The sequence below is a fragment of the Accipiter gentilis genome, chromosome 19 (assembly GCF_929443795.1).
Source record: "Accipiter gentilis chromosome 19, bAccGen1.1, whole genome shotgun sequence".
Classification (NCBI taxonomy): domain Eukaryota; kingdom Metazoa; phylum Chordata; class Aves; order Accipitriformes; family Accipitridae; genus Astur; species Astur gentilis.
Window position 1 is genome coordinate 17,749,008 of NC_064898.1, and position 26,838 is coordinate 17,775,845.

At 40.8% G+C, this 26,838-nt stretch overlaps 2 protein-coding genes across 8 annotated transcripts in view; one reads left to right on the top strand and one right to left on the bottom strand.

Annotated features, from left to right (window-relative positions):
- Positions 1-26,838, top strand: part of TAF1D (TATA-box binding protein associated factor, RNA polymerase I subunit D) — an 815,997-nt gene that overhangs the window by 667,100 nt on the left and 122,059 nt on the right. The window lies entirely within an intron of this gene.
- Positions 1-26,838, bottom strand: part of FAT3 (FAT atypical cadherin 3) — a 327,577-nt gene that overhangs the window by 24,749 nt on the left and 275,990 nt on the right. For all 7 annotated transcript variants that reach the window (XM_049823603.1, XM_049823600.1, XM_049823602.1 and 4 more), the window contains 8 exons: positions 24,471-24,860; positions 21,716-21,930; positions 20,910-21,047; positions 18,092-18,235; positions 17,345-17,542; positions 14,050-14,848; positions 5,754-5,888; positions 4,587-4,744 (listed from right to left, as the gene is read on the bottom strand). In XM_049823603.1, coding sequence (XP_049679560.1) covers positions 4,587-4,744; positions 5,754-5,888; positions 14,050-14,848; positions 17,345-17,542; positions 18,092-18,235; positions 20,910-21,047; positions 21,716-21,930; positions 24,471-24,860 — 2,177 coding nt within the window. The remainder of the gene's footprint in view (positions 1-4,586; positions 4,745-5,753; positions 5,889-14,049; positions 14,849-17,344; positions 17,543-18,091; positions 18,236-20,909; positions 21,048-21,715; positions 21,931-24,470; positions 24,861-26,838) is intronic.

Consider the following 26,838-nt stretch of genomic DNA (forward strand, 5'->3'; position numbering starts at 1 on the left):
GTCACAGGCCTTGCTGTACCGGGGCAGGGAGGAAATATTTGTTCCCTGATGGCCCTGTGCCTTGAGGAGGAGGAGGAGGAAGAGCAGGAACAGCCTGCGAGGAGCAGGTGCCGCCAAGGGCTCCTGTCCTGCCTACTTAGCAGCGAGGCTGGCTGGGCAGGGAGGAGAAGCGTCCTCCACTCAACAGGGCAAAACAATGTCTCCACTCCTAAGCATGGAGAATTCAACCACGGATCTTTGATTCAGAGATTAATCCCTGGTGTTCCTGTGATCCCTCATAACCGCTGTGATGTCAGGGACACTGTTCAATCCTCAGAGGGGGCTCTTTGATTATAGCCTGGACCTTGGTACCAAGAAAAGCTGAACTTCAAGTTAACTTCTTACTAAATGAGGTACAGTCAAGCAAATGGTATGGAAATCCAATGAATGGCCAATGCCGTTGTCCAGGCTCAGCAGTTATCCAGAAAATAACCTCAGTGGGATGACTGGTCTGGTTAAGGGCTGGTACCATCAGACTCTCAGCTCAGGACTGAACGCGTGGCACTGCTTTCGTCTCCATCTATGTGACCCGACACAGCAGAGAGCTTGGGTTACTCCATCACACAGCAGAGAGATGCAAACTGTGCAACCCCTCACCAAAGCAGCCCACGGTGCCAGCAGAGACCCTTTGCACCAAGACGAAAGCAGAGAGACACTGCTTCATCCTAGCTGGGCAGAAAATTCCCACCAAGCTTCCACCTCTCAGACCTTTCTGGGCTTAGTTAGAGTATCTCTCATTATAACTACTAGGACACTGAGCTTAATGCATACTTAAGCACGTATGCTCTTACAGATGCAGAATTCCTCACCTGTAGAGAAGTACAAAGAACAGAGAAGGCTCCAAAAGCTGATGCAATCTGTTACATTTCAACAGTTTCATTCAATGAGCAAAATGGAGCCAAACACATATTGTAAATTATATTAGAATATTAGCCTGGCTAAGATGTTTGGCTAACATCCATATTTGTGTATCAACATAGGTAATAAAATGATCAAATGGTTCTTCTGAGACCACCTTCGGCTCACACAGTCCATCTGCAGTCACACACCATGGATACAGCATGCTGCCTACTAATCTATCTGGGGAAATATTTCGTTAGCCGAATTACATTTCAGGTTCGTTTGTGTAAAACAGTATATTTAATTAAAATATTACTTGTTTCAACTCCAGCCATAACTGGGATCATATCCAAGCTTCAGTCTTATCCAGCATAAGCCATGCAGCAGTAATGCGTTAAAATGTATAATGTACACTTAACTAAACCATGCAAAGTTTCACATTAACTGCCTGGACAGAAGAACATATGCTTGCCTTTTACCATTTAGCAGCTATATTTCTGCCATGATGGGAAAGTCTTTCTTTACACATTTTTAATCCTTTAAATTTCACAAAACAAGTTGAATTTCCATTATATTCCTTGGAAAAAAATTGAAATAAATTATAGAATTCTCTTCTGTAATGGCCTCGTAATGCTCTAAATTGTTAAATCTTACTTTTCCCAGATAGATGCTACATAGGAAGAAGGAAATGGTGATACTGGTTTTGGCACACGTAATCTTTTCAAAGGAAAAGAAAAGGCCATCGACCTGCATCTCATTTTGCTCCAATTGTCTTAAAAGCAAGAGCACATAAGAAAAAAAAATGGCCAACCTCTCAAAATCGATGAATGAGTTGCTTTATTTGAAACAGCTGAATAAATAACACCGTTATTATATTGTATCAATACAGCATAGCTGGTAGGCTTTCAGCAAAGTAGTAGACAAGCAGTTTGCTCTATGGAATTGATTATTCATCTAAGAAGGACACCGTGTTATGATTATGAAATATTTCCATTCCTGGAGTTATCACAAATGTATGAGCTCCCAAAATTAAGCTGGTCATTTAAACACTGAAAACCATATTGCAGCATTAATTTTTAAATCGACTGCAATGGGGAAGACTTGCTTCAAAAAAATCAATGCCACTATATGCCCCAAGAGTGGTGGTGTTTTCTGCCCGTCCTCCCACGGGCTCGTACTATGCGGTGGGTCTAAATTTCTTCCACCTCTGCCTTTGGAGTTCAGTGATGGTGCTGGGCCCTCTGGTGCTAATCCAGCAGATACTTAAGTACACGCTTAGAATTAAGGTATGTGAGTAGTTCCAATTGCCTTCAAATACAGGAAGTTAAGCAAGTGATTAAGTGCTTTGCTGGAGTGATGCCAGAGTGCTCAAAAGAGCACAGTATCCCATCCTTTATCCTCTATTTGGAAAGCTTCTCCTCATGTTTAATTTAATTGAAAGCAATGCTCAAATGATAACAACTTCACATTTATAGACCTCTAATTAATCTACTTAATGGCCTCATTTCTGAGCACCTCCCTATCTCACAACATACGTACCTAGTTAACAAAAAAAAAAAAAAAGCAAGAAAAAGCCTTACCTCTGGTTTACAAATGAAAAAACATATGCTTAGAAAGCCTAAGCGTAACTTGCTTGAAAATATCTGAGTTAGGGATCCCCAAAGTGCAGTTCATGAGTCAGCTGCCATCCCTTGAAGAGAACTGCTACAGCTACATCCCTTGAGCATAACGCCATTCATCTGCTGTAGAGCATTTTTGTGAGACCTTAGTCTGATGTTCCTCTGCTAAATTATCTTCACAAAAACAAAACTCTAGCAACTCCTGATCTTTTAAGTGACGTCATTTCTTCAAAAAAACACGCTGAATGTAATGCTTTACTTTTCTTTAAACCCTATGCTTATACAAGCCAAGGGCCTGACTTGGTAGAAGGACGTACCCACTGCAACAGCAGATCTTGCCCTACCTAAAAGCCAAGGATGAGGCTCTAGAAAGGGAATTCCCCGTGTTCTTCCCTGTCAATGCATGGGAGAAAGTGAAGCCATCCATACACAACCCTGGACCTCATCAGACAGGTGAGGCAGCAGCTTCACTCTGAAGCTCTCTGTCAAGTGCTGCATGAGATGGGTTCAGAGCTGGAAATCCTTTCTTAGAGCTAGGAAGCAAAACAGACCATGACCTGAAGGTTGGCCTCTGAGATCGGAGCAGAGTAGCCACAGCTCTTGTCACTGGTCCTTCAAGTATTATTTTTTCCTCCCAGTATTTCTCAAAGCAAAATGGTTAGATGATTGTGTGAAGCGGTGACTGAAAACACGTAACTCCTACCCAACAACTAAAAACTCAACCCAGGTGACTGCAATGAGGGGCTGTCTTACTCATTGTTTTTGTAATAGCATAAAGTTTTCTCTTTTGGCGGCAAAATTTCCCAGCTTCAACTGGAGATTTCCACTCAGCTGCCTATGACCTGACCTGCTATACTCCTTAATCATGATAGGTTTATACACTAAATTCTAACTAATTCTCCTATCTTCATTCTAACTCCATTTCAGTCTGCCTTTGTACCACCTCCTACTGTTTTCAAGTGGCACCTTCTACCAGGGCCATGTTTTTTCCCAAGCATTTTTCAAAACTACAGAATTGCAAACACTGCCTACTGATATATGCTAACAGCAACCCTGATGAAGACTTCAAAGAAGGTATTCAAGCCTGCAGTTTTGTTTTTTTGAACAAAAAAGTACACTGAAAAGTTCAAACTGTGCATTTCTGTCTCTCAAAGCAGAGCTTAATTGTCTTGTTCAAATCTGAACACCGCTGAGAGTCACTAGTGAATGACAGACAGTACTCCTGTTCATGAAATATTTCAGTCTAACAGCCAGAAAATTATTTGTTGCCCATTAATAACTCATCTAGCCATTTTAACATTACCTAAGCATTCAGCCAAAAGAACTCTAAAAATTGCAAATACAGACACAAAAGGCTCTGTGCCATTTCTCCCGCTGCTGAATTATAGGTCATGGCTGAGTTAAAAAAGTCAATATCTTCATTTTGTACCTTAGAGGCTTTAGCAGAAATACTATACATTCAGGCTTTTGGATGAGCCTACCACTCCCTTTTCATCCAGCAGATATTTCCCATTCCACAGAAAGCCAACAAACAACAACAATGCATGGACAGCTTATCAATTAAATATTGATTGGATATCAATCTCCAGCTACCCCATGCTTCTCTCAACAAATAATCTTAATGCACAGAGTGCAGAAATCTTCACATTCAGTAGGAGGCATGTTCTAAGCAGTTGGTTTCTGGAATTAACTCGACAACAGTGAGGGCATATCCTCTATCCACAGGCATGGACACAGGGGAAGAGCAGCTATTTCAGCATGCATCATTTTTACTATATGGTCATATAAATGGCCAAATATTACATCTCGTGCAGATTGGCTTCTGCGTGCAGACACACATAACGTTCTTATAATGAAGAGCGCCCAATGGAGCATTATTCAAGTAAAGTACTACTAACAAGCTGCTTTTTTTGATTGTTGTTGTTGCTGCCATTGTTGAAACTGTTTTTCCCTGTTAGCATGAAACAGATCAGACTTCATCTTCTTAATCTACAGCTGAAATGAGAACAGCATTCCCCAAATCAAGAGCCAACAGAAAACATATAATCAAGAAAAACAACTGCGGAAAAGATAAGTTATTTTAATTACCTTCAGAATTATACAGGGATTCGCTCTGGTGTACATTATAATCCCATTGCTTTGCAGCGTTCGCAGACGGAGAGCCAACTTGAATTCCTCTTTCTTGCTATTTTCAGAAACCCGGTATTTAATGTAGCTATTCCCAGCAAAACTAAGAGAAGTGTGGCCTGAAATAACCATTTTGAAAAGACATGTTCTTTTAGTGACACATGAAATAATTCCTCAACTGTCAAGTTAATTAAAGAATTTACAGAGCTAATGAGAATGTCTAGGAAGAAATAAATAAAACCCAACTTTGATGGGAAAAAAGGCTGGCACCTACTACAAAAACATATATTTTTAAAAAAATTTATTTATCAGGGGATGGAGGAAAGTTCTATTTCTCCATACTTAGAAAAAAGAGAGGGTTCTCCAAGTGTTCACCTTTTTTATGGTTATACACCCCTGGAGGCACCTATCTCGCCTCACTGATAACAGAGGGAGTCAAAGATGACCATGCCTGTACATCAGGCAGTTGAGTTATGGGTATAACGTCAGGGGTGGGCAGATGCCAGCCAAACCCTTGCAATGAGTTCCCTGCAACCACTGCCCAGCACCACAGTGATACAGCTCAGTATCTGCTGTGTTTTCATCAGGGGAATAGCACATAGCCTCTCTCATGCCTGGATTCACTGAAGTCAACAGAAAGCTCCGCTTCACCAGCGTTCCACCTGGCTCTTTATAACCCAGGGAACAACACAGCTGCAGAGAACTAACAAATGTCCTCAAACTTTCTTTTTGGGATAGTGTAGTGTTTTCATCATAAAGATTGGAATTTCAGTAATCTAAATAGTAAGCAGAAGAGTTAATTATAGAGCTTTGCCCATGGCAGGAAAACATCTGGCGTAACAGCCTCTAGGAAAAGTCCCGTTTTCTTAGCGGACTGTTTTACTGATCTGGGATTCAACCAAGTCAGTGGGAATTGCCCAACAGAAACTGGATCATGGTCTTCATACAGCCCCATAGCTATAAAGACAAGTATTTTAGAGGGCTTATAAACAGACACGCTGAGGGGCAGTGCTGAGAAGGGTTAAGCAGTACATCTTCTGTTGACTTCAGTGGCACCTCTACCTACACAATGAGAATGGCAGCACTTTGTTGTTCAAGTATATGCCCCATTGCCGCTGTGACATGCACCTGAACATTCGCCAAGCTTTCCTGGGGGGCACTGGCAGATGAACGGTCTCCGGTTAGCTTCATACCCCACACACTGCATGTCCCCTGGACACGGCTTCTCCAGACAGGGATCGTTAGACCCTGGGCAGAGTCCTCCTGCAGTAAGTTAAAATACTGTCAGGGATACATAGTGTAAAGCATGATCTGCAGCAATACAAGAGTAATGAAAGACAATTATTGATCTCACACTTCAGTACAAGCATAAAATGGCTTAATAATAATAACAAAAAGAAAAAATAAACCAACTTCACAGAAGACGCGTCCTTCGGACAAGTATGCAGCAAAACCATTACGGTTCTTGTTCAAAGGCTGCCCTAAAACCCATAGCAACGTATTATAAAAACCAACTGTTATGAGCAGTAACTGGTTTATAATTGGTGTTGTGACTTTCAGGCTGTTCATTTTCTCACAAAGCCTCCTGTGCAGGGGCTTTAGAGATATGAGACAAAAAATGACTTGAAGCTACACACTCCTTTTGTCCCAGCACACCCATGAGAAGAAAATTTAAGGAGGTAGAGTTCCCTAGGAGACAAAATAAGAAAAAAGCCATTCCTGGGCTACAGAGTGACAGCGGGACTTTTCATCCTTATACTGTACGGGACATGCTGCCAGCCTGATCATACAGCACAGGCAAACTTGCCCTGTACCCATGTTTCTCCTGACATTTCTGAGATCTCACATCCTATTGTGCACCTTGCCCAGGCTGCTGAAACATATCGTCCTTTCTTTTGGTTGTGACTACGCAAGTCCACTTGCATCTGGAACTGCGTATGTCCGGGGCGGGGTGGGTGGGGTGGGGAAGTGGATTACTTGCTATGAACACTAAGAACTCAAAGTGGAGAAATTTTGAAAATCAAAAATTAGTTGACCTATTCCTTGACATGATCGAATTGAAGAAAGGAGAAGCTTAATATTCTAAATAGCCAGTTGTAATTTATTATTATAAATTGGGCAAAACATCCATGTCCTTTTATATATGGAGAAGAGCATAATTTGGCTAAAATTATTTTGAATGCTAGTGCCAACTCTTTCCTAAAAATCTTTTATTAGTATGGAATCTGGTCTCGCCCAAGAATAGGTGAATTCAGAGCTACTACTAACTGCATGAGGGAAGTAAGCTGAAGGGACAGATGAACATTGAGTTTTAAATTTGCTTAAAATACTTGTGCAACACAATTACATTAAGTTTCTTCAAAACCTCCTAAATTCTTAACATCTATCAAGCTGAGTAAGTCAAGGGCTTATTTTAAAGCCTGTCAACGTCAAAGGAACTTCTTGGATTCCATGGGGTTGGGCTAAAACTTCTATATAACTTCTGAAAGTGTCTAAATCAATCTGTTTTGATTGCCCTCATCTTAAAAGATATGCAAACACTGTCTACAATAATGCAAAACACAATACAACTATTGCTGCTGAATATATGAATTCTCAGGACCATAAGATTTCCACAACAGTTAGCCTTTTCTTGGTTGCGGTAGAGGAACTCGGTATATGCAGGGTCAGCTTCTACCATTGGACACCTGTGTGCGGCTGCTTTGAAAGTAGCCTTTAAGTGCAGGAAAAAAGACACTCCTGCCCTGCTTCTGTTAATTTGCAGCCAGAGTGTGAAGAGAGTGAAAGCCAGTTGCTGGGAATGGGCAGGTGTCCCTTTTTTTTTGCTTATCAAATTAATTTACTTAACACATGCAGGTGATGATTTTAACAATAAAAAGTCAGGACCTTCCTATCCCTCACTTTCTGCATATTGGCATTCTTGTTTATTGCAGGACCCTTATCATATTCAAAAACTACTTTAGTTTTTGAGCATATGTATTTTATTTACAATTTATAAAGGAAGAAATCAACCTGTCATAGAGTGTATCTCCAAAAAGTAATGAAAGAAAGAATCTTATTGCTCTCACACTTCACTACAAGCCAAGCAGGGCTCATAGCAAGCACAGCTGAAATTACCTGGCACTGTAAGTATTTTCTGGAAAAAGAAAAATTACTACTATAGGTTTCAAAGTGGACATGGGCTGACTACAAATATGGCAATGACTGTAAATGTCTTGCTTGATGTACAGCACAGTCAATTTAATCTTTAACATCCTCCCCTCCTTTGTCAAACATTTGTTTGAGAGGTCTCTGCAGTAAACGATTTACAGTACTGCCTGTAGCACTGTTAGAAAATGATGCATGGCAATCTTTATTAATCACTTTAGTAGGTAACATTAACAGGAATAACAGCTGCAATATACAGTCATACTTAAGTATTATAGAATCAAGAAACAAATGTCATTTAATAGGGTTCTGCACCACAGAACTATATTCTATTTAGATGTAAGGTCTGCAGAATTTAACAGAGAATATAATGTTTTCTATAGTTTGGGGTTTTTTTTTGTTGGGTTTCTTTTTTTTTTTTTTTTTTTTTTTAGGAAAAACCCCACATTCTTTGCAATTCAATGGCAAGTAACAATTATTTCTGAAATGATAACAGGCAGTTAAATATTCTATAGGCTGTCTTGTACTTTCTACTTGATTCTTTCAGCTATTTTAATTCATTCTTATGTGACAAATACACAGCATTCTGCTGTATGCAGAGTGTACCTCTTCTCCGAACACACTTAAACCTTTTGTGAGGCTGTAATTCAAGTGAGTGTCTGCGTAGCTGACAGACAAGTCATTTGGACAAAAGCCCCACAGCTCGTCAGTGTGCAGCAGAAAGTGGCACTGAGATTTCCAAATGTGGCTCCGCAAATTTTCACATTCCCTAACCTATGACTGTATCTTTGACATGAAGCAATAAAGCAATAGCTTACTTCGTTATCCATCTCTGCCAGTTTTTTTAGTTGATTCAAACTCTGATTTGTACTTCAGAGTCATCCTTCCACAGTCAAAAACTGTATGGAAAGGATCTAACATATTTAGTGTAACTGTGGAGATACACTAAAGAACTGCTTATCCTGGCAGGCCAAGAATAGTTCTTCTAGTATCAAGTAGATAACAAGAAAATCAACTTTTTATTCATCCTGCTGCAGCAGGATTTCATAGCTGTCACAAAATTTTTAAAATAGTCACACTAGTGAGAAGAAATGCTTTACGCCTGTCTGTATGGTTGTAAGAACCTAAGCTACAAATCTGCATTATTGCATTTCCCTAGCTAACATGCATTTTCAGGCTAATTTTACAACTATGTGGAGCAAAATTGTGAAATTGTTCAAGGTTATGTTGTCCACATCAAAGATTTACAGCCTGAGTTTGAATAAAATTATTCTAATATTGCATTCCACTCCAAAGAGCAGTCTATTTATCATCCAAGAAGAGATTCAAGACATATAGATTTGAACTGATCATTTTTTTCTGTAGGCAAGTCCAGACAATCCATGGCATTCCCTTGAAACTCACATTAGTATTAATAAAGCTGTTCTCTACAAGGTGTCACAGACACATGAGCTAGCATCAACCAGTGCATGGCAGGAAAAGGTGGAATAGACCCACTTGATTTTGAGAGATCATCTTCAGTTTAATTCTCTAAAAGAAGGTAAAAGTATTACAATCTCCCTACTAGTATACTGAGGAAGAAAACATTCTTCCATTGCAAAATGAGACATTTATTTAATTCCTGCCCCTCCAAAGAAGGATCACTTCCAGGAATGTAAAAATATTTTGAAAATTGAGTGCTTCAACAATTTTAACTTGAGCCTTGTGATATTTGTTTGTTTGGTTTGGGTTTTTTTTGTTTTGTTTTGTTTTGTTTTTTTTCTGTAAGCCCATTCTCCTGAATCTGCATGAATATTAAAAAAAAGACTCTTGTTTCTCACGCTTGCAGAAGAAAGCTTGAAAGGTGACTCCTGAAGGCCAGGGTCCCAGAAAGCATGTAAAGCAAACTCCAAACTGTTACTTTTAAACAACCTCATAACTAGTTTAGTGGAGAGGGAAGACTGTCAACTCATGAGCTGCAGTTTGTTTTTATTTTTGGAGCACGGTGACCAGGTATTGTAAGCAATGCTTACTGCATAAGTATCACAGTGCAGATACAACAAACTTCTTTCTGCACGAGTCAGCCATGGGTTTCAGTTAGGTCAAGTGCCTCCGGAAAACTTTGTGTCGCTCAGTATGTCCTAGTGAATCAGATTCTCTCCCAGTTTTGGAAGAACTGAGACATTTGACCTCTTCCATCCACTCCTTGATCACAGCTTCCCTTAAGACCCCTTAAGAGATAGACAGCAATTCCCACTTGCCCCAATTCTAGTCATGCCCCCACTTCATGCTTTAGCTCTCCCACGTTTTATATGAGATTGTGCATTGTCAGCATGGGCCTTAAAACGGGGGATATTTGCAGGGAGAAACATCTCTCCTTACACAAGTGTAATGTTAAAAGGACTACAGCCACATCAAATCTATCAAATTTATCTGCAGTTCTTTGCTCCCAAGCACAGACAGGATGCCACCTTCTTCAGTCTTCCTGGCTACCATGCCAGGACAGCTCGAGGCTCATTAGTACCTGTGTGCTTCCTGAAAATGGGAAAAGCGGTGTTGTACACATAGGAATGGGGTTCCTGATGTCCAATCCTGCAAAACACCCAGGACTCTTAAGGCAGTGTGTGCTCTGTGGAGCTGAGGACACAAACCACCTCTGAAGATTAGGTCCTATATTAATAGCAGATCATCACAGTCTATGATTTCCTTTTGTCAGAACATTCACAAAATGCTCGAAGTGGCTCCATAAAGTCTGAATTGCCTGGTTTCATGAGAAAGTGGACCAAGGCTGCTATTCACTTGATTAAATAATGCGGATGTGAGTGTCTGCACTTTTGCTGAACACTTCTGGGTCTATTAGAAAAATTCTTTCAAACTATTAAGCCAGAACCATATTAAACACTTGAAATGGAATTCATCTCATCTAACTTTAGGGCATGATTCATCCGACTGATTTTAGACATCTAGGGAGAGATGTATCACATCATTAAAAATACCTCATTCTTTCCACTGTCTGCAAATGGGGCCTGGAGTGACCAGCTCAGATGTAGATATATACCCACATTTGTCAAGATGATTTCAATCGAGCCCTCTCCCATAAACATATTAATGTAACCTCACTTTTGAAAGATTATAATGCAGAACAACTCTATAGCAAAGTAGTCCCAACAAAACCTGCTTCTTCCCTGCACCTTTGTCTCAACACAAAAGAACTACTTTGCATCATGAAAAAATAAAAATATGGAATAGATTTTTGCTTCTGAAAAATTAGAATGTCATGAGAACTGTTTTACACGAATATATTTATGCCGGTCCTCCTATCTTTATTTCCCACAAGCACTGACAGATGTTTGCATACCTCACGTCATGTGATGGGAGACTGGCGATTGCATAGCCCCTATAGCCACACTGCAACAAACGCCAGTTTGGTACAATATTTTTCATACAAACACAAGCAGATGAGCCAGAAATCTAAGGAGACAGTCTGCTATTGGAAAGCTCTTTAGTTCAATTTTATCGATTTTAAAGGCTTAGATTGATGCACCTGAACTTTCGAACTTACCCTTCCAGAACTGAGCTGCTGAACCTCTGAAGTTTACCCACTGCCTGCTTTTACAGCCTCCCTGCATTTTCACGTTAGGTAACTCCGTTTGCTCACAAAGGTAATCTAGGTAAGTTATGCACAGCTGGCATGCATAAATTGTGCATATCTGTGACATCTGCCAGTGGGAAAAACACTCCAAGTATGATACATATTTCAAGAATGAGTGAATTAGTTCGAACCCAAGCTTTCTGGGTCATAATCAAATCAGATCTCTGGAAACATATGCAATATTTTAATGGCTTTGTCATAATTCAAGCTATTAATATTTACTGGACTGGATCATGAAACTATCCTAGTAACAAAAGAAGTATAATACTTTTATTATACTGATAATATCTTGCTAATGCTCTCTCGTTAAACAAGCCAAAATACATTTATTCTAGTATTTTGTGTGCTTTTTCCTGACTTGCTGCATTTATGTGCATGTACAAGAACTACTGATCAAAGAAGTATCTGCATTTTTCTAACTCTCTTACTGGGCCTAGTCTTTAGCCTTCATGAAAGCAAAACTATGAATACATTCTCTAATTAATATTCCCTCAGAAGTCTGTGTTACCTCTTATGTGGCAAAACACAGTGCGTGCCTGTGTATTTACCTAAATACCAAGACATTTCTTGTGGCTCCTTTAATTAAAAACAGTAGAAGAGGTTGAAATATTAACTAACGTGGAGAAGAGCAAAGCATGGGGTTTTTTTTACTTCCCACAAGATCTCTTATCTCTGTGTAAGAAAGAGGCACCAAGGCTTTCACCTCTCTGGTAGCTAGACTTAAATTAGCAGCTCTGGACAGTTCTTTGTTACAGGCTGGGTGGCGGACTGCACATGCACAACCCCATCCCAAGTCTTGTGGATCACCCATGGGGAATCAGCACCTAGTGCCTCGAACGGGAGCTGTGGGAGCCCATCCAGCTTTCGGGCTGGACCAGGACAAGCCGCCTGTTGCAACTGTTCCCATACAGCAAGTCTTCAGGCCACGGTAAATGGTCCGGAGACCAGGGACCACAGTCGGTCTGCAAAACCACACTGCCTTTCCGGCAGCCTGCCGTACATTTTGAGGATTGACTGGAACGTGACAGAAAAATTTGGAAATTGCTGCCCCAGCTGAATTTTTGTGCTTCCAGTGCAAACTTGCTGTGCAGGGAGGAAAAGGGAGAGAGCTGCTGGATGAGAACTGTACTGCACTGCAAAGCCCTTTTTTTGGAGTTAAGCTAAGGGATTACGAGGCAGATCCACTTACTATTAGTATCTGAAGGGAATAATATATCATTATTGACTTTAATAAGTAGTGAAATGAAATTATAAACAGTGAAAATTTTGGCTGCCAGAAAACCGATTTCTGACAGGGAGGGCTATCACTATCCCCATGGAGATGAGGATTTGTGATTTCTTGGTACAAAAATGCGACAGAGCTATCACTTAGAGAATATAAAAGTGTTTTGCAGATAGGGCTCCTGCACTGGATCCTGGACTCGTCTGGAAGGTATTGCAGCATTGTCCCTTTTAAACCTGTGAAAATCCTTTATTTCAGAGCCTTTCATATGTAACAAAATGCTGACTATTGTTATAATACATACATCTGTTTGAGACTTAAAATGCTATTACTTAAAAATTGACCAGATAGTCTGCTCTTGAATGTACATGAAAATACCTCAGATACAGAATTCTGATATTTTTACAGAACTGAACTTCTATGGCATTATTATTCACGTGCCACAGGAGACAATGATTTCTGGTTAAGTTTTATGCAATTTATGCCTATTTTCATCCCCTCTGAAGTCGATGGTAAGACATGAAGTCCTGCTGACTGCTGCAGAAACAAAGGTTGGTTACCGAGAGGCATGACTGCTGAATTCTTGTACCGCTCTCTGTGTGTGTATGTGTGCATGTGTGCTTAAGATGAGGGAGACTTAGATGTATTGATTTTACAGCAGCTTTTTTCTCCACTCTTAAATGAAGTGGAATGAGGAGCAAATAGCCTGGCAAACAAAAGAAACAGAACTATTATTATAACTGCCTGAGGTTTTATACTTCAAGTGCAGAATCATAAGGAAGATTGGCTCTCAAGTCTATTTGTCATATATGCCCATATGAAATCTCTGTCACAACGTGGAACAGCCTGAAACCCAGCCAAAACCCCTCCCTGTCACCTACTTTAGCATTAAAGGTCAGGAAGAGTGCTTGCCTGCAGTTACTTAATAAAATACCTCATTGGTTTCCATGCCTCTCTGCAAAAATGGGACTGGAAAAGGCCTTTCCACCTACACTGCTTAGGTCAGGGGTCCTTCTCCTCGGAGACTGCTGCTGCATCGCTGCAGACCTGGCTGTTCTGCTACGGTCACGCTCCAGGTTTATTCCAGCGGTGGCACCGAGGGGGTGGGAAACCATATCCCTCCCTCTCCTCTCTCTTCCTCTCCCCTTCCTTCCCCTCCCCTGGAAGTTGGTTGATGGCTCTGATTATGGAGCCTTCAGGAAAGCGGTCTTTGTCGTAAAAGGCCAAAGTTCATCAACTTCCATTTACATCAGTAAACACGAACAATTCTTCCTGAGCCTGAGAAATCAATTCCCACAACACATCAGCCAGCTGTGCTTTAACGGACTGAATTGAAATGCCCCTTCTAATCTGCATCAGAGGAATAAAACCAATCCTATCGCATAATGTGTAAAGATGGGAGGGGAAGAGGGAGCGGTACTCACCATTGCACATGCAGCGCACATTCCTGTAAAAGCGGGGGCACACGAAACTAATTCGTGCCGTGCTATAGGTCATCAGGGAATGTGAATCAATAGATAGACTTTGCTCACAGTGTTGTTCCTGACAATCCAGACCAGAGCAATTCTTCTCCAAGATAGCAGAAATACGAATCACATTTTCCAAGTGTCTCCTTGCATTGGTAAGCTTCTGAATCAAATAGGCGGGCTTATAGAAACCACTGTTGTGCATCTGAACCGCAAACAGCATGTCGAGCTGATTGCTGCCTGCCACCGGCTGAATACTGATGATGTGTAGGCTGTCTTGTTTTTGAGACAGCACTGCGTTTCGCAAGGTACGCCTGAACCCGTGCATGTGAAGGCCCACAAAGTCTTCTGGGGAAACGTTCTCAAAACGGATGGTGACTGTGTTCTGCAGCATTTCTTGTAGCAATTGCTCAACGTGGACCACAACGTCGATGGGTACCTGGAACCGGCCATCACTGACAGAGACATTCAGGACATACTTGCCGTTATCGAGCCCTCCAAGGGCAATGATCTTTCCATCGTGGCTGTTGACTTTGAACAAACTTTTCTGCTCTGATTTTAGCGTATATGTAAGGACGTCGTACACATCCTGATCTGTGGCATGAATTTTCCCAATGACTCCCCCAGGAAAATCATCTTCCATGGTGACAATGAAAATCTCCAGTGGAATGGCAGTTGGTTTGTGAATGCTCTCTTCAATAACCCTCACCTGAACGTAGGTGTGGGAAACCTGCTGAGGCTTCCCAGAGTCTTTTGCCTAATGATGTAATTTAGAAAAAAATAAAAAAAAAAATAAAAACCCAAAATAAAACACACATATAACACAGCCAACAACCATAACTTTTTGCTGTATGTATTTTCACAGCATCACTAATTCTGAAGACCTCTCAAAAGAATTTCCAAATGCATTTGCAAAATACATATGTAAGGAAACATCTCAGCCATTTCTAGTAGCAGAATTTACAAACCCTTTAGGGAAGCATAGATACCTCATCTAAGTGGATTGAAGAGAGAAATGTGTCAGCAGAATGTCTCATTACTCAAACTGAAATGTTCCCAGGATCCCACAGCTATCACTTGTCCTCTTCACAACTGAGCCATTTGAATGTGGTATATTCTGCACCAAATGGAGTTTAGGCTCACTTCTGCGTTGGAAAAGAGACTGAAGCCCAGTGAAATGCCAGCATCAGTTTCTGCATTGTTTGGTGTGCCCCAAAGTGTTTCAGATGCTGTTTAGTTTGTGTGGATGTGAGGGAGTTCAGTTTTTCTAACATTGCTGTGTACTATCCTACCTGAAGCAATCAAGGAACATGCTTGAAATAAATAAAATTTATCACCATCCAAAAATGAAATAGGGTGCTTGTGCTGTTACCAATGATAACATATGACAGCAGCACTGCACTTGGACAGATGACTGTATGACCCAGAGCACGTATGATAGCATCATTTGCACTCTTTTATAGACTGAAAGAGCAAGTATGACAAAAAAACCCAAGGCCATCTTGACAGAAAGGTGTGCAAACTTGAATCAGTGTCCTTTCCTGCACTAAGAAAAATGTTTCATTGAAGTCAGTATTAAGATATACTGCTCCACACATTTATTTGCTTCAGAGAACAGAAGACTAAACTGTCACTGGGCAGAGATGTAGCACACATTCAAAGATCTTTGTAGTTGGACAAGGGGAGGAAAATTTACAAGCTGAAGAAAAAAAAGGCGGGATGGCAACAGTAATTTGGACAATAGTAGGAAAGGATTAGTACTCTAAGACACTCTAAAGATCATTCATCCTCACTCCTAATAGGGCTGGGTGGATTAAAAAAAAGATTTTATGTATATGTGCACACACATACACACACACGTACACGCACAGAGATTACATCCCATTCTACTTTCAATTTTAACATTAATTTTTAATAAACCTAACATAGAGGAGGAACCTGATGGTGGAAAGGAGGAAGCAGCACTCTGGCACATATGAATGGAAAGAAACATTTCTATGGTCTATACACAGCGGGAAGCTATAAAATATGTTTTCACTGCAGAAATCCCTAAAGAAAATAATACTGGGAGGAATTAGGCCTCCACAATCCAACAGTGTGGTTTTCTGAATATGTTGGTGCATCTCAGACATTGCGGTCTGTCTAATATTTCATTTATATGACATACTTGGATCTACATAGCTAGAGGATGCTGCTTAAATTTAATTCTCATACCCAATTTTGGCTATACTGGAACTCTGGTTAGCAAATTGCCCTGAAAACAGGGTATTTTAGGATGAAGGCATGGTAAGAATGAAAGGTGAGGGGTTTTTATTTTCCTACAAGGTTCAAAAAGTAGGTTTCAGGGATATTAAATGACAAACTTGTAAAACTTTATTTCAATTTGAACTGTTAATTAGCATCAGGGATTATATTTTTGGAACTGTAACTAACTAAGGATGTTACTGCTATGAGCAGCATTAAATGTGCTTGTAAGGGAGCAGACAGGCTATATTTAGAGAAATCAACTCCAGCAAAGCAAGTGGAGGAAGCCTGCTTTTCAGACTTAGCTTCTAGGACCACGTCCATTTCAATGAGGAAGCATAGGTCATTCCCTAGACTTGCGTATTTACTGAACCCTACTACATTTTCTCTGGCAGGCCTGAGCAATGTGGACAAATTACATTGGGATTCACAATTTTTTGTAATCAAAATTACCCTGGTTACAAAGTTCCTCAACAACGACTCTAAAGCTAAGTTTGAGCTGGACTTCTATTGTATGTCTTATTTTCACATTCTTTAAAAGCTAAGTTGACCTTGGAAATGTGATTTCATGAATTCTTGGTAGGCTTCCAAAAATTTATGATTAAATTTATGACTTAAAAGCAGAAGTGATTTTCTTTCCTAGAACAATATTTTGCTGTCACTCGTTCTGTGGTGTATTTATATGTATATAATGCATTTTTGCTTATTTTCCTCGCTTAGCTACAGAAAAAAAAAAAGATGAAAATCTTAAATCATAACGGCCGCTGCTCAGAAAATTCATTTCATGCGTAGGAAATTGGAAAGGTGGCTGGCTACCTATTTATATTTATATGAAATTAGGTTTAAGGACATCAAAGGAAATATACCACATTGTGCACTTGTGAACTGGAATGCATGGTATTTACTCATAGAATACAGTCAGTTGAAACCAACCCATACGGGCAATGCACAGATGACCTACCACTATGAGGGTTTTTGTTTCTGTGCAGATGCAAAAATCAAGCTGTACCTGCACACAGAGCACATATTCAGTTGCGACCATGTGCTTGAAGATGACTGCAGATCTCAAGACGCCATGAGGGTCCAGCGTAAACTCCTCCTCTTCATTGCCGGTGAGGATGGTGAAGGTAAAAGGGGGGCCATTGTGAAAAGAGTCTTTGTCTGTCACTACCAGCTGCAAAATGCTTGTCCCCACTGGTTTATTTTCCTTTACACATATACACAGCATATAAAGAAAAAGATTAAAATGATACATATCACAATCATAAAATAACACATTTTGCTGTCGAGAATATTCAACTGAACGCTCTTTGCCCAAGACAGCATTTCACAAGCAGTCTTTATTTGACACCACTTGTGCCCCATGGATCGGAGCAGAGATGTAGGTACCCACCACATCTCCAGGGACCGATGAGCTCTGCTGGTACTGTGTCTGAGCAGCCCTGACTAACCATTAAGACTTGCACACTGAGCACGGTGTAAAGAAGTGCGAACTCATCCCAGCTCAGACTTTTTGAGGCCAGAGTACCTGGCTCACCGGGGATGAATGGTAAAACGTGTGACAGATGCTGAGGTTAAGGACCCTTAGCAAACAGAAACTTACCAAAGACTTAAGAAAGACATGTTTATACTTTCCTTTAAATAAGATCGCTTGATACATCTTTTGCAGATAAATCATCAAAAGCTACTTAACTGAAACCAAATGCTTTTGTATTTTAAAAGTCAGAGAAGTTTTTGATGTGGAGGATAAACTTACTTGAATTACAGCTGTATAGTTAGCTGGAGTAAATACAGGGCTATTATCGTTTACGTCAGAAATGTCCACATTGACCGTCACAGAAGAAGACAAAGGAGGGCTGCCGCTGTCTCTTGCCTGGATAACTAATGAATAACCAGATATCTGCAAAAAGGTGAAAACATTAAATCATGGTGAAAGCGGTCCTAAATTTTAACTCATGTTCTTTACATCTAGCGCACCACCTACCATATTCTAAGGAAAGCTGTTTGGCCTCATTACCTTCCCTGCCCTTAGTATAACATTATCCTGTTTATTGCCACACTGTGTCCCAACTTCTGTTTTATAAGGCTATCAATAAACATAACAGCTTCACTGTATTAAAATAACTATCAGATGATGCATTCCTGAAACAAAGGGGCAGACAAAAAATAAACGACAGATAATATCCAAACTCAGCCATTACTACTGTTGCTAACATGTTCATCTCTCCTAGGTGTCACCTGGGATATGTGACCTGATTCTATTTATCTGACAGTTGGTTTCCAGGATATTATATAAATTGCTTATTAGAGCCAACCTCAGTTTGACACACAGTGTTTTTAACATGGTGATGGAGAACCAAGAAAAAATTCACAGGCAGTTGGCTTAAACACACTGGGAAACATTTGGGACTACTAAGGACAACAGTCTCTGTAGCAACAGGATATTATCCACCATTCAGTAGAAGATAAGGGTTTTATGAGCCTACGTGTTTGCAACAGACACAAACTACTCAACAGGGTGTGGGCAGTTCAGTGCATCACCCATGGGCCCTCTACGCACATATGTGCCCATGTGTGAGGTGTGAGAGTATGTGACAATTTGCAAAAGCTCTGTCTACGCACAGCTTATGGATGACAGTTTGATTTTATGAACTGCATCCTTATGTTGGCTTCCTTAGGTCTTACAACTGCTTTTTAATGTATATCGCTTCCCGCTCCCCAGGGAAAGCTGCTGACATGTCTGCCTGAGAATCCTTCTATGGGGGAGCGAGCAAAGGGCAAAACACGCGCCAGGTAAAACACCCCATCCAGCCTCTCGGTGTGGGGCTGGAAAGGGGAAAAGCACGTCCCTGCAGAAGGGAACAACGCAATATTAAAGGGGCTTTTTCAGGGTGAGAGGAAATCAAAAGCCATTTGAAAAATAAAAGTAATTTGGGTAGGAGGGGGGAGTCCAGGTTAAGCGTATGAAACAAGGGGGCTCTTCTGGGATGTGGGATCAACCTAAAGAAAAAGGCAACAGTTTTTTGGAGGGGTTGAAGGGAGGAGAAAGACTGTGATTTGGTGGGGGCATAGTGACACAGGAGAGAGGAATAATCCTGAAGTATGGAAAGTCAAGAAACTGAGGCAGAGAATTAATCTTTTTTTTTTTCTTTTTCCCCTTTCGAGCTGTAATTTCTACTGCTAAAGACAAGACTGACAGTTTTGTGGGATCTTTCCCAAATTTTGTGCGTGTTTGTTTTCATTTCAATGTATCCAGAAAGGTAGATGGCAAAAGTCATGGTTTCTATGTGATTACAGCTCTGCAAATGAGTTTCCTTAAACCACTGAAACCTGGGACTCAGCACAGCCTTTGGGGATCTACAGCAGACAGGGCATCATGTATCATTTTCCCTGAAGGGGTCAGAAACACCTGTGTCTAGGAAATGTGCCAAGGAAGCAAAGAAAAAGACAATATCTCAGCTTATTTTAGCCAAGGGAAACTTTGGAAATGCAGATCTAACAGACCTGGCATTAAACATGCACGCGCCGGTGAGGGTGAATGTGTGCGTCTGAGTGCAGATGCACTTCAGAAACTAAATAAAATCATATTAAGAAATTAAGCCTATGTCACTTAAAAGAAATATATCACAGCAAATTTGTAATCTGCACAGCCATTGTTACTTCCCTGTCCTCGACAGTCTGCAGTAAAGTCATTGTGCCACCAAACACTGACAATTTAATCCTGCCTTTGTGATAATACAGAAAGGATATTTTGCCACTGTTTTAAGCAGTAGCCCAGCTTCCAGTAGAGAGCTTTTCCAGCTGAGCCCACATTCCGAGGATAGCAATCAGCTTCCCCAGTTTTGTGGACGCATTGCTCAGAGGCAGGAGGCATGGATTTCTTTATGTGTTGCAAAGACTTTTGAAGCCATGTAGCGCTCTCCTGCTCTGCTAGTAGCACAGGCACCTGTATTTGTTTGTTGTTTTTTTTTTTTCCCAAAAGCTGCTAATTGCTAGCTATGGCAAAATGGTGATAAATCACCCTGAATGAATAATCTAGTGAGCAAACAAAGCAGCAGAATCTGTTTAATGAAGCACTCTTTCACTTTTGGTACAGCCTGGCCACTTCATAACATCACCTCCCCAGTGACATGTTTTGCAGAGCGCTAATTAATGGCTGAGGTCTCAGCTCGGTGCTTGGTGCCACAATCTGGAGTATGTCGTAATCACCCCATCGCACACACCGCTGCACGTGTGTGCTTGCACGCGCAGGAGAGAGGAGGCAGCTCATTAACACAGCAACAGCTGCCGGTGGCACCACAGGAGAAATTCAGGGTTGCTTTTTTCCCTAATCTGGCCTCAGCTGCTGTGTTAGTGCAGGATGGGAATGCTAGCAGAGCAGTTGGCTGGTAGATAGGATTGGGGATAGGGCTGGCGTGGGAAGAAGTGGAACAACATTAGAAAGAGCTATTGGAGCATCTTAGGCTGATCATTGCAGAGTATAAAAGAAGCTTCTTCAAAACAAGCTAGCAGCGGAGTTGAGATCAATACACATCTGTAAGTCATTGTAAGTTAAGAAGTCCCACATGTCTTACCCTTTCTCTATCCAATTTCTTTTTAACCTTCACGAGTCCCAAAACAGGATCAACCGAAAATTCATTGTCTCGATCCCCATTCACTATGGAAAAATGAATCTGGCCATTGGAAGGACTGTCCAGATCTTCTGCTAGCAACTTTTTTGAGAGAAGAGTGAAAATTAGCAAAACAAATATTAAGCCCTCTGTATGATATATTAATGGCTCAACACCCCAAAAAGTAAGACTTCATGTTCCATCAGACTAGTTACATCTGAACTCCACACCTCTACAGCATCAAGCCAAGCACCAAGCCAATCAGTTTTTGAAAGGAGGCTCCCCTTGGACCTTTTCAAAATTTTAGCCTTAAAAAATACACAATATTTTAATCTTAATATTCCATACAAGGCTTTCTTTCTGTATCCACAAGTTCCAAGATGAGAGTATTGTGTGGTTTCGGTATGGCACGCTGCATGCCAGGCTACACAAATATTATGTATTTTGCTGAAAAGTTGAATTCTGCCTTTCCAATAAAACCCACTTGTTTCTAGCTGACTCATGAAATGCAATGCCTTAAACATGCCATTGCTCTTTGGCAGCACATCGGGGTTAAAAAGCAACAGTTGGTACTAATACTACTTTCCTTTTGGGGGAAACTGGCAGCAGCCTGGAAAGCAGTAGCTGATGCAGAGTATTGGCTAGAGAACAGTTTGGGTGATTCAAGATGCAGTAATTATCATTATTAACCAGTGCAGCAGCATTTTTTATTAAAGGTCATGTGGCAGAGGGCTTCATGTCACCTAAATGCCACCCACGGCCTCACTCACCATAATCACCGAATCACCGATGGCGGCGTCCTCGCTGATGACTGCGCTGTAGACCTCCTGGCTGAACTTTGGTGCATTGTCATTAACATCTGTCACGTTTACGTTCACAGTCGTAACGGCGCTCAGGGCTGGAGTACCTCCATCTTTTGCTTCCACTACTAAGTAGAAATCCTTACACGATTCATAATCCAAAGCTTCAAAAATGGAAATCACTCCTTTGAAGCAAGGGAGGGAACGTCAACAGCCAGCGAAAACCAAATAATGCTACGGACTAAGGGATTTGACTGTAGTAAACAGTACAGCATGCTATTTATCACCATGGCACATATACAAAATATGTGGTTCTAACTGTAACACTGCCCAATCCAATAAAAATATTTGTTCAGGTTTCTACTGCTGTCATTTGCTTAAAGAATGATGCTAATTGCACTTGGGTTGCCTCTGCAGAAAGGACCTTCACAAGGCATGAAGCAATGAATGGTTTCTCATGAAAATAGCTTTTATTATATGAGTATTGTAGACGGAGAAGTGGGGGCCATATCCACCCATTTGCCTGGGCTCATGCACAGAGCCTATGGGAGAATTGAATGCCAACTCTGGAAATAAGCCCTGATAAGTCAACAGAAATTCACTCCCATGTAATTAACTTCTCATGAATTAAATACAAATGAACAGGGTATGAATACCTTTGAGAAATCAGTTGTCTATCATTTATGTGATTAAACAGGGACTTCCCCACTCAACTAAGTTTATAAATTTTGGGTTCCCTCACCACACAATCAAAACCAAGATCCTCTGTAACCTGACTCACTCCATGCACCCAGAGCCCCTCTAGGATAGAAACGATTTTTATGCAAACCCTCCCCTTGTTTCCCATGTACCCATAACCTTAACAAGAAGTGGGGAGTGGGTTGTGCACAGATTACTAGCGATGCCTTGAAGGAGGTAATACTGGGCATGGCAGGAAAGACTTAAAAGCAAATCCTCAACATTGGCAAGCCAAATCCTTTTCAATATAGACCCATCAGGAGCAAGGATGTATGGGGCTTAAAGGTTATTTAGTCCAACTGCTGCCCAACACAGGTCAGCTAACCTTATCATTCTTGAATGTACTCATCTCTAATGTTCATATAAACCTCCAACAACATCAGTTTCCTAACCTCCTTGGGAAATGTATTTCAGTACTTAATAATCATTACAGTTAGGAACTTCTTTCTATCATTTAAATGAAATAATCCAAATGCAATTTAAACCCATTCACAACTTCTTTTCTCATGAATGGGCATGGAAAACAGTTTATTCCCCTCCTCTTCGTAGGTACTTTTTACAGGCTTGAATACTAACAGCATGCCTTTTCTTTGCTAGCTTAAATAGTCTCAATTCCTTCAGTCTTTCCTGGTAAGCCACATTTTACAGACCTTGGATCATTCTTCTTAATCTCATCTGAGCTCTCTCCAAATGAATCCTACCTTTCAGCATGACTTGCTGGAAGCAGAAGCCCTGAAGAGAAGCTTCCAAGTGGCTAGCAGAGAGTTCCCACTGATAAATGGTGTGAAGGGCATTATTTTTCAAGCCTTGATCAGGCATGCTACATCAGCACCCGGCTGTCTGGAAACTGAGCTCCTGCCTCTAAACCGATAATAATGGAGCTGTCACACATTAATGAATAATAAATAGGCTTTTTTTTTTCCCTGTGTGATTAAGCTTTATTATGGGTTTTTATTGATTTATCTCCTTGGCTTCATTGTCAAATGTGAAGTTAAGTATTGCTGTCTAGGTGTATTTACGTTTAAATTTTCTTAGCACTAATCAATGTTTTGAAGATAACAGACAACACACAATTATGTCAAGTCCCTTACATGTAAGGCAGTGGCCTCCACAGAGCAGAGAGAGATTTTTGCACACGGTAATATAAATGACACAATGCATCATTTTGAGATTTTCTAGGTTACTGGTTATTACAGCTGCACTCAAACAAGTGTTACCTTCAGCTTTCAAAATCAAGATTGTTTTGCTCTGAAGCTCTGATGGCAGATTTGTACTGGTCATCCTGAATATTATGAGAATAATGGGAAGTATGGAAGAACCATAGCTTACTGTTGACAGATTAAAACCTCAGTAAGGGTAAAGAATATATCCCACTAAGGAAATTCAAAGAAAATGAGCCATTTGCACCAATAAGGTAGCTTTTCTTAGTATTTCTTAAAGAGAAGCAGCAGTATGTTTTCAAAATTTGTGATGTATAACAGCAATGAAAAAAAACCCCAAACCATGGCTGAAGTCAACTGTCAGACAACACAAATCAGGAGCCACCTAAGTCAGTGCAGTCGCATACAGTTGTATGAACAGCAATCACGTTAGGACTGCCAGCTATTTGGTCCTGATAGTGCTGTCTGATGCTTGCTAAGGTCCAGACTGTCGAGGCTGTACTCAGCTGGTAAGCAGGTAAACATTGCAAGTGTTCAAAACTGTAAGGGTTGCACAGTTTGGCTAATGGGTTGTCACATCTACATTGACTTCAACGGACATACTAATGGAGAAAAGTATTCTCCTCTCAAGCTGGGGCAGCTGAGTGTGACTGTAATTTACATCACTCTCCAACCTAAAATTGGTTTTTAACTGTGCAGCTAATTCCACATTGACAAGCTCTGAGTCTCTGCTCTTGAATTTTTTTTCATCTAAGAGCTTTCCCGAAAGCACTCACATTTTTCTGATGCTTTCATTTTGCATTACAAGTAAAAGCCACTTTACAAACCTGTTTTTGAGTTAATCCTGAACTTCCCTTTCTCATTCCCTGATCTGATGAGATAGGCAATCTCAGCATTAGTACCGATGTCTTGGCTTGTAGCAAAAACAGAAAGGACCTCAGTGCCAGGAGAGGTGTCTTCAGGTACCGTAACAAGGTAATCTCTTCTTTCAAACACAGGGGGGTTGTCATTAATGTCTAGCACTGTAATAGTAACGGTGGCAAAAGAGGACAAGGTCAGCACAATGCTCTGATCTGAGGCCTTCACGCTTATGTTATAGGAAGACTGAAGCTCTCTATCAAGTGGATGCTCCAAAATAATGATTCCTGATGACCGGTCAACTGAGAAGTAACCATCTGCAGAGTCTGCCAGGGAATAGGTAACTTTTCTGTTCACACCTGAAAGAGAAGCAAATGTGAAAATGATGAAGTGAAATAAAGTAAAGAACAACCTCTTCCCATTTAACAGAAGCCCTAAGCAAAAATCTGCTATCACACTGATTATGTCCAATGGGGGTGGAGCACATGGAGGCAGGAGTGCCTGTGGGTATGGTATTGCTGAAAGTTGGGGAGATCAGGACATGCTCTTCTCACATGTTAAATCCCCATGGATAAGTTAAGTTCCTTCCCTCATCATGATACTTTTTTAAAAGATCACTTTGCAGAACTGCTGTGTAATGAAACTGGAAAGTAGACTCCAGATATGGTCCTTGCCCAGAAAAGCTTACAATTGAATTAGATGAGACAGGCAGAATGCTGAAATTGGAAATGTCTCAGAGCACATCTTGAAGGAATAGAAATGTACATAAGGGAAAAATAAACCCATAAAAATACATCAGGTGGCACAGAATGTACTTGGTACCAGTGCTGCCTTGATTCCACTGTGGAGCAGCAAAATATTATGATAAGACAATACCTGTTTGTTAGACAAAAGCTGCATCAAAAAACTCCTGCCAGAATATGGATACTTTAGAAAGGAAAGTCCCCCAGTCCCCCAGTTTGAGAGCAAAAATCTAGTTGTACAAAAGTTATCCTATGTTTTTCAAATCCTGCCTGTATTTCCCAATATATAATACCTATCCACCCAGCTGCTGAATATGCAGATCTATGCTAAGGTTGTTGTCAGTAATAAGGCCTGAGGGGCGGTACTGACTTCGTTGCCTGCTGCACTACAGTGGGATAGCCATTTCAAATCTAATTAAAAGTGAACACAGATACAACCTAATTCAACTCCCTTGATGCTGGTTTTGTGATTTGGTCCTGGGTGCTTCACTAAGAGATTATAACTAAAACACAAAGATCCACTGAAATGGAAAGTCTCTGTTTTTAACATCTCTCACTTGAACATTTGCTGCCCTTTTTGTTGGAGAACAGACTTTACAAGCCTGACATTAATCAGACGAACAAGAGCTACCAATCCCTTCTAGGCATATTTTGTTAATTTAAAATTTGTGACAGTATTATTCTGCTTTCCAGCAGCAAAGCATTGTAGAAATGTCTGATCAAAAGCAGCACAAATCACAGTTGTTTTCTGCTTGACGTAGCAGGAGTAGAGTATCCACACAAGGGGGAGCTGGGAGACTCTTTGTTCAATCACACACACCTAAAAGCTAGAGCAACTACAGAGTGCCAGACACTACTTGGAGAGCATTAGGAATTACTGTTTGGCCTCTTCAGGGAATAAAGTTTTTACACAGTGTTTGAGACACCAGAGTATATTTCAAACGTTCAAATGTCTTTAAAATAAGGAAAATTTTAAATGGCAATATTGCGATGAACCAGTTTTGTTTTGTTTTGTCTTGTTTTGTTTTGTCACAGCAGAACCTCTCTATTCACCATGGCATCTCAAATGTGAAAAAAACATAGGCCCTCCTTTGGCAAAACCAGCAAGGCAGCCAAGGAGGTGACTCCTGTCCTACAGACGAGGAACTGAGCTCAGCCCATGAACTAGTCAGACACTCTTTCACGTGCTGAAACACCTAGACTCTGAATACCCTGGAGTCTGCTGGAGACCATGCTCACCCCTTCACTTAGCCTCTTTATACATGCATCCAAATGCTCCTTCAGCTGACCATCAACCAAACTGGCAAAAGTGAAAAAGGCGTAAAACCCTCTGGAAAGTGGAAGGTTTTGAGGGTCTGAATGGCTGGAGGTGTGTCTACATTTCCAGCAGGGGAGGATCTCCTTCTGCTAGAAATCCTCCCCGAACTTCCACTTACAAAAAGGGACAGGCCTGACCAGAACAATTAATGAGCTAGTAATTAGAACTGATCCCTGGGAATGCGGGAAAAGAGGATTTTGCCTGATTCAGAGCATGCAGTTGAACACCCAACCTATACCTGAGTTTTAACTGTAAAGCTATTTAGTATTCTGTACT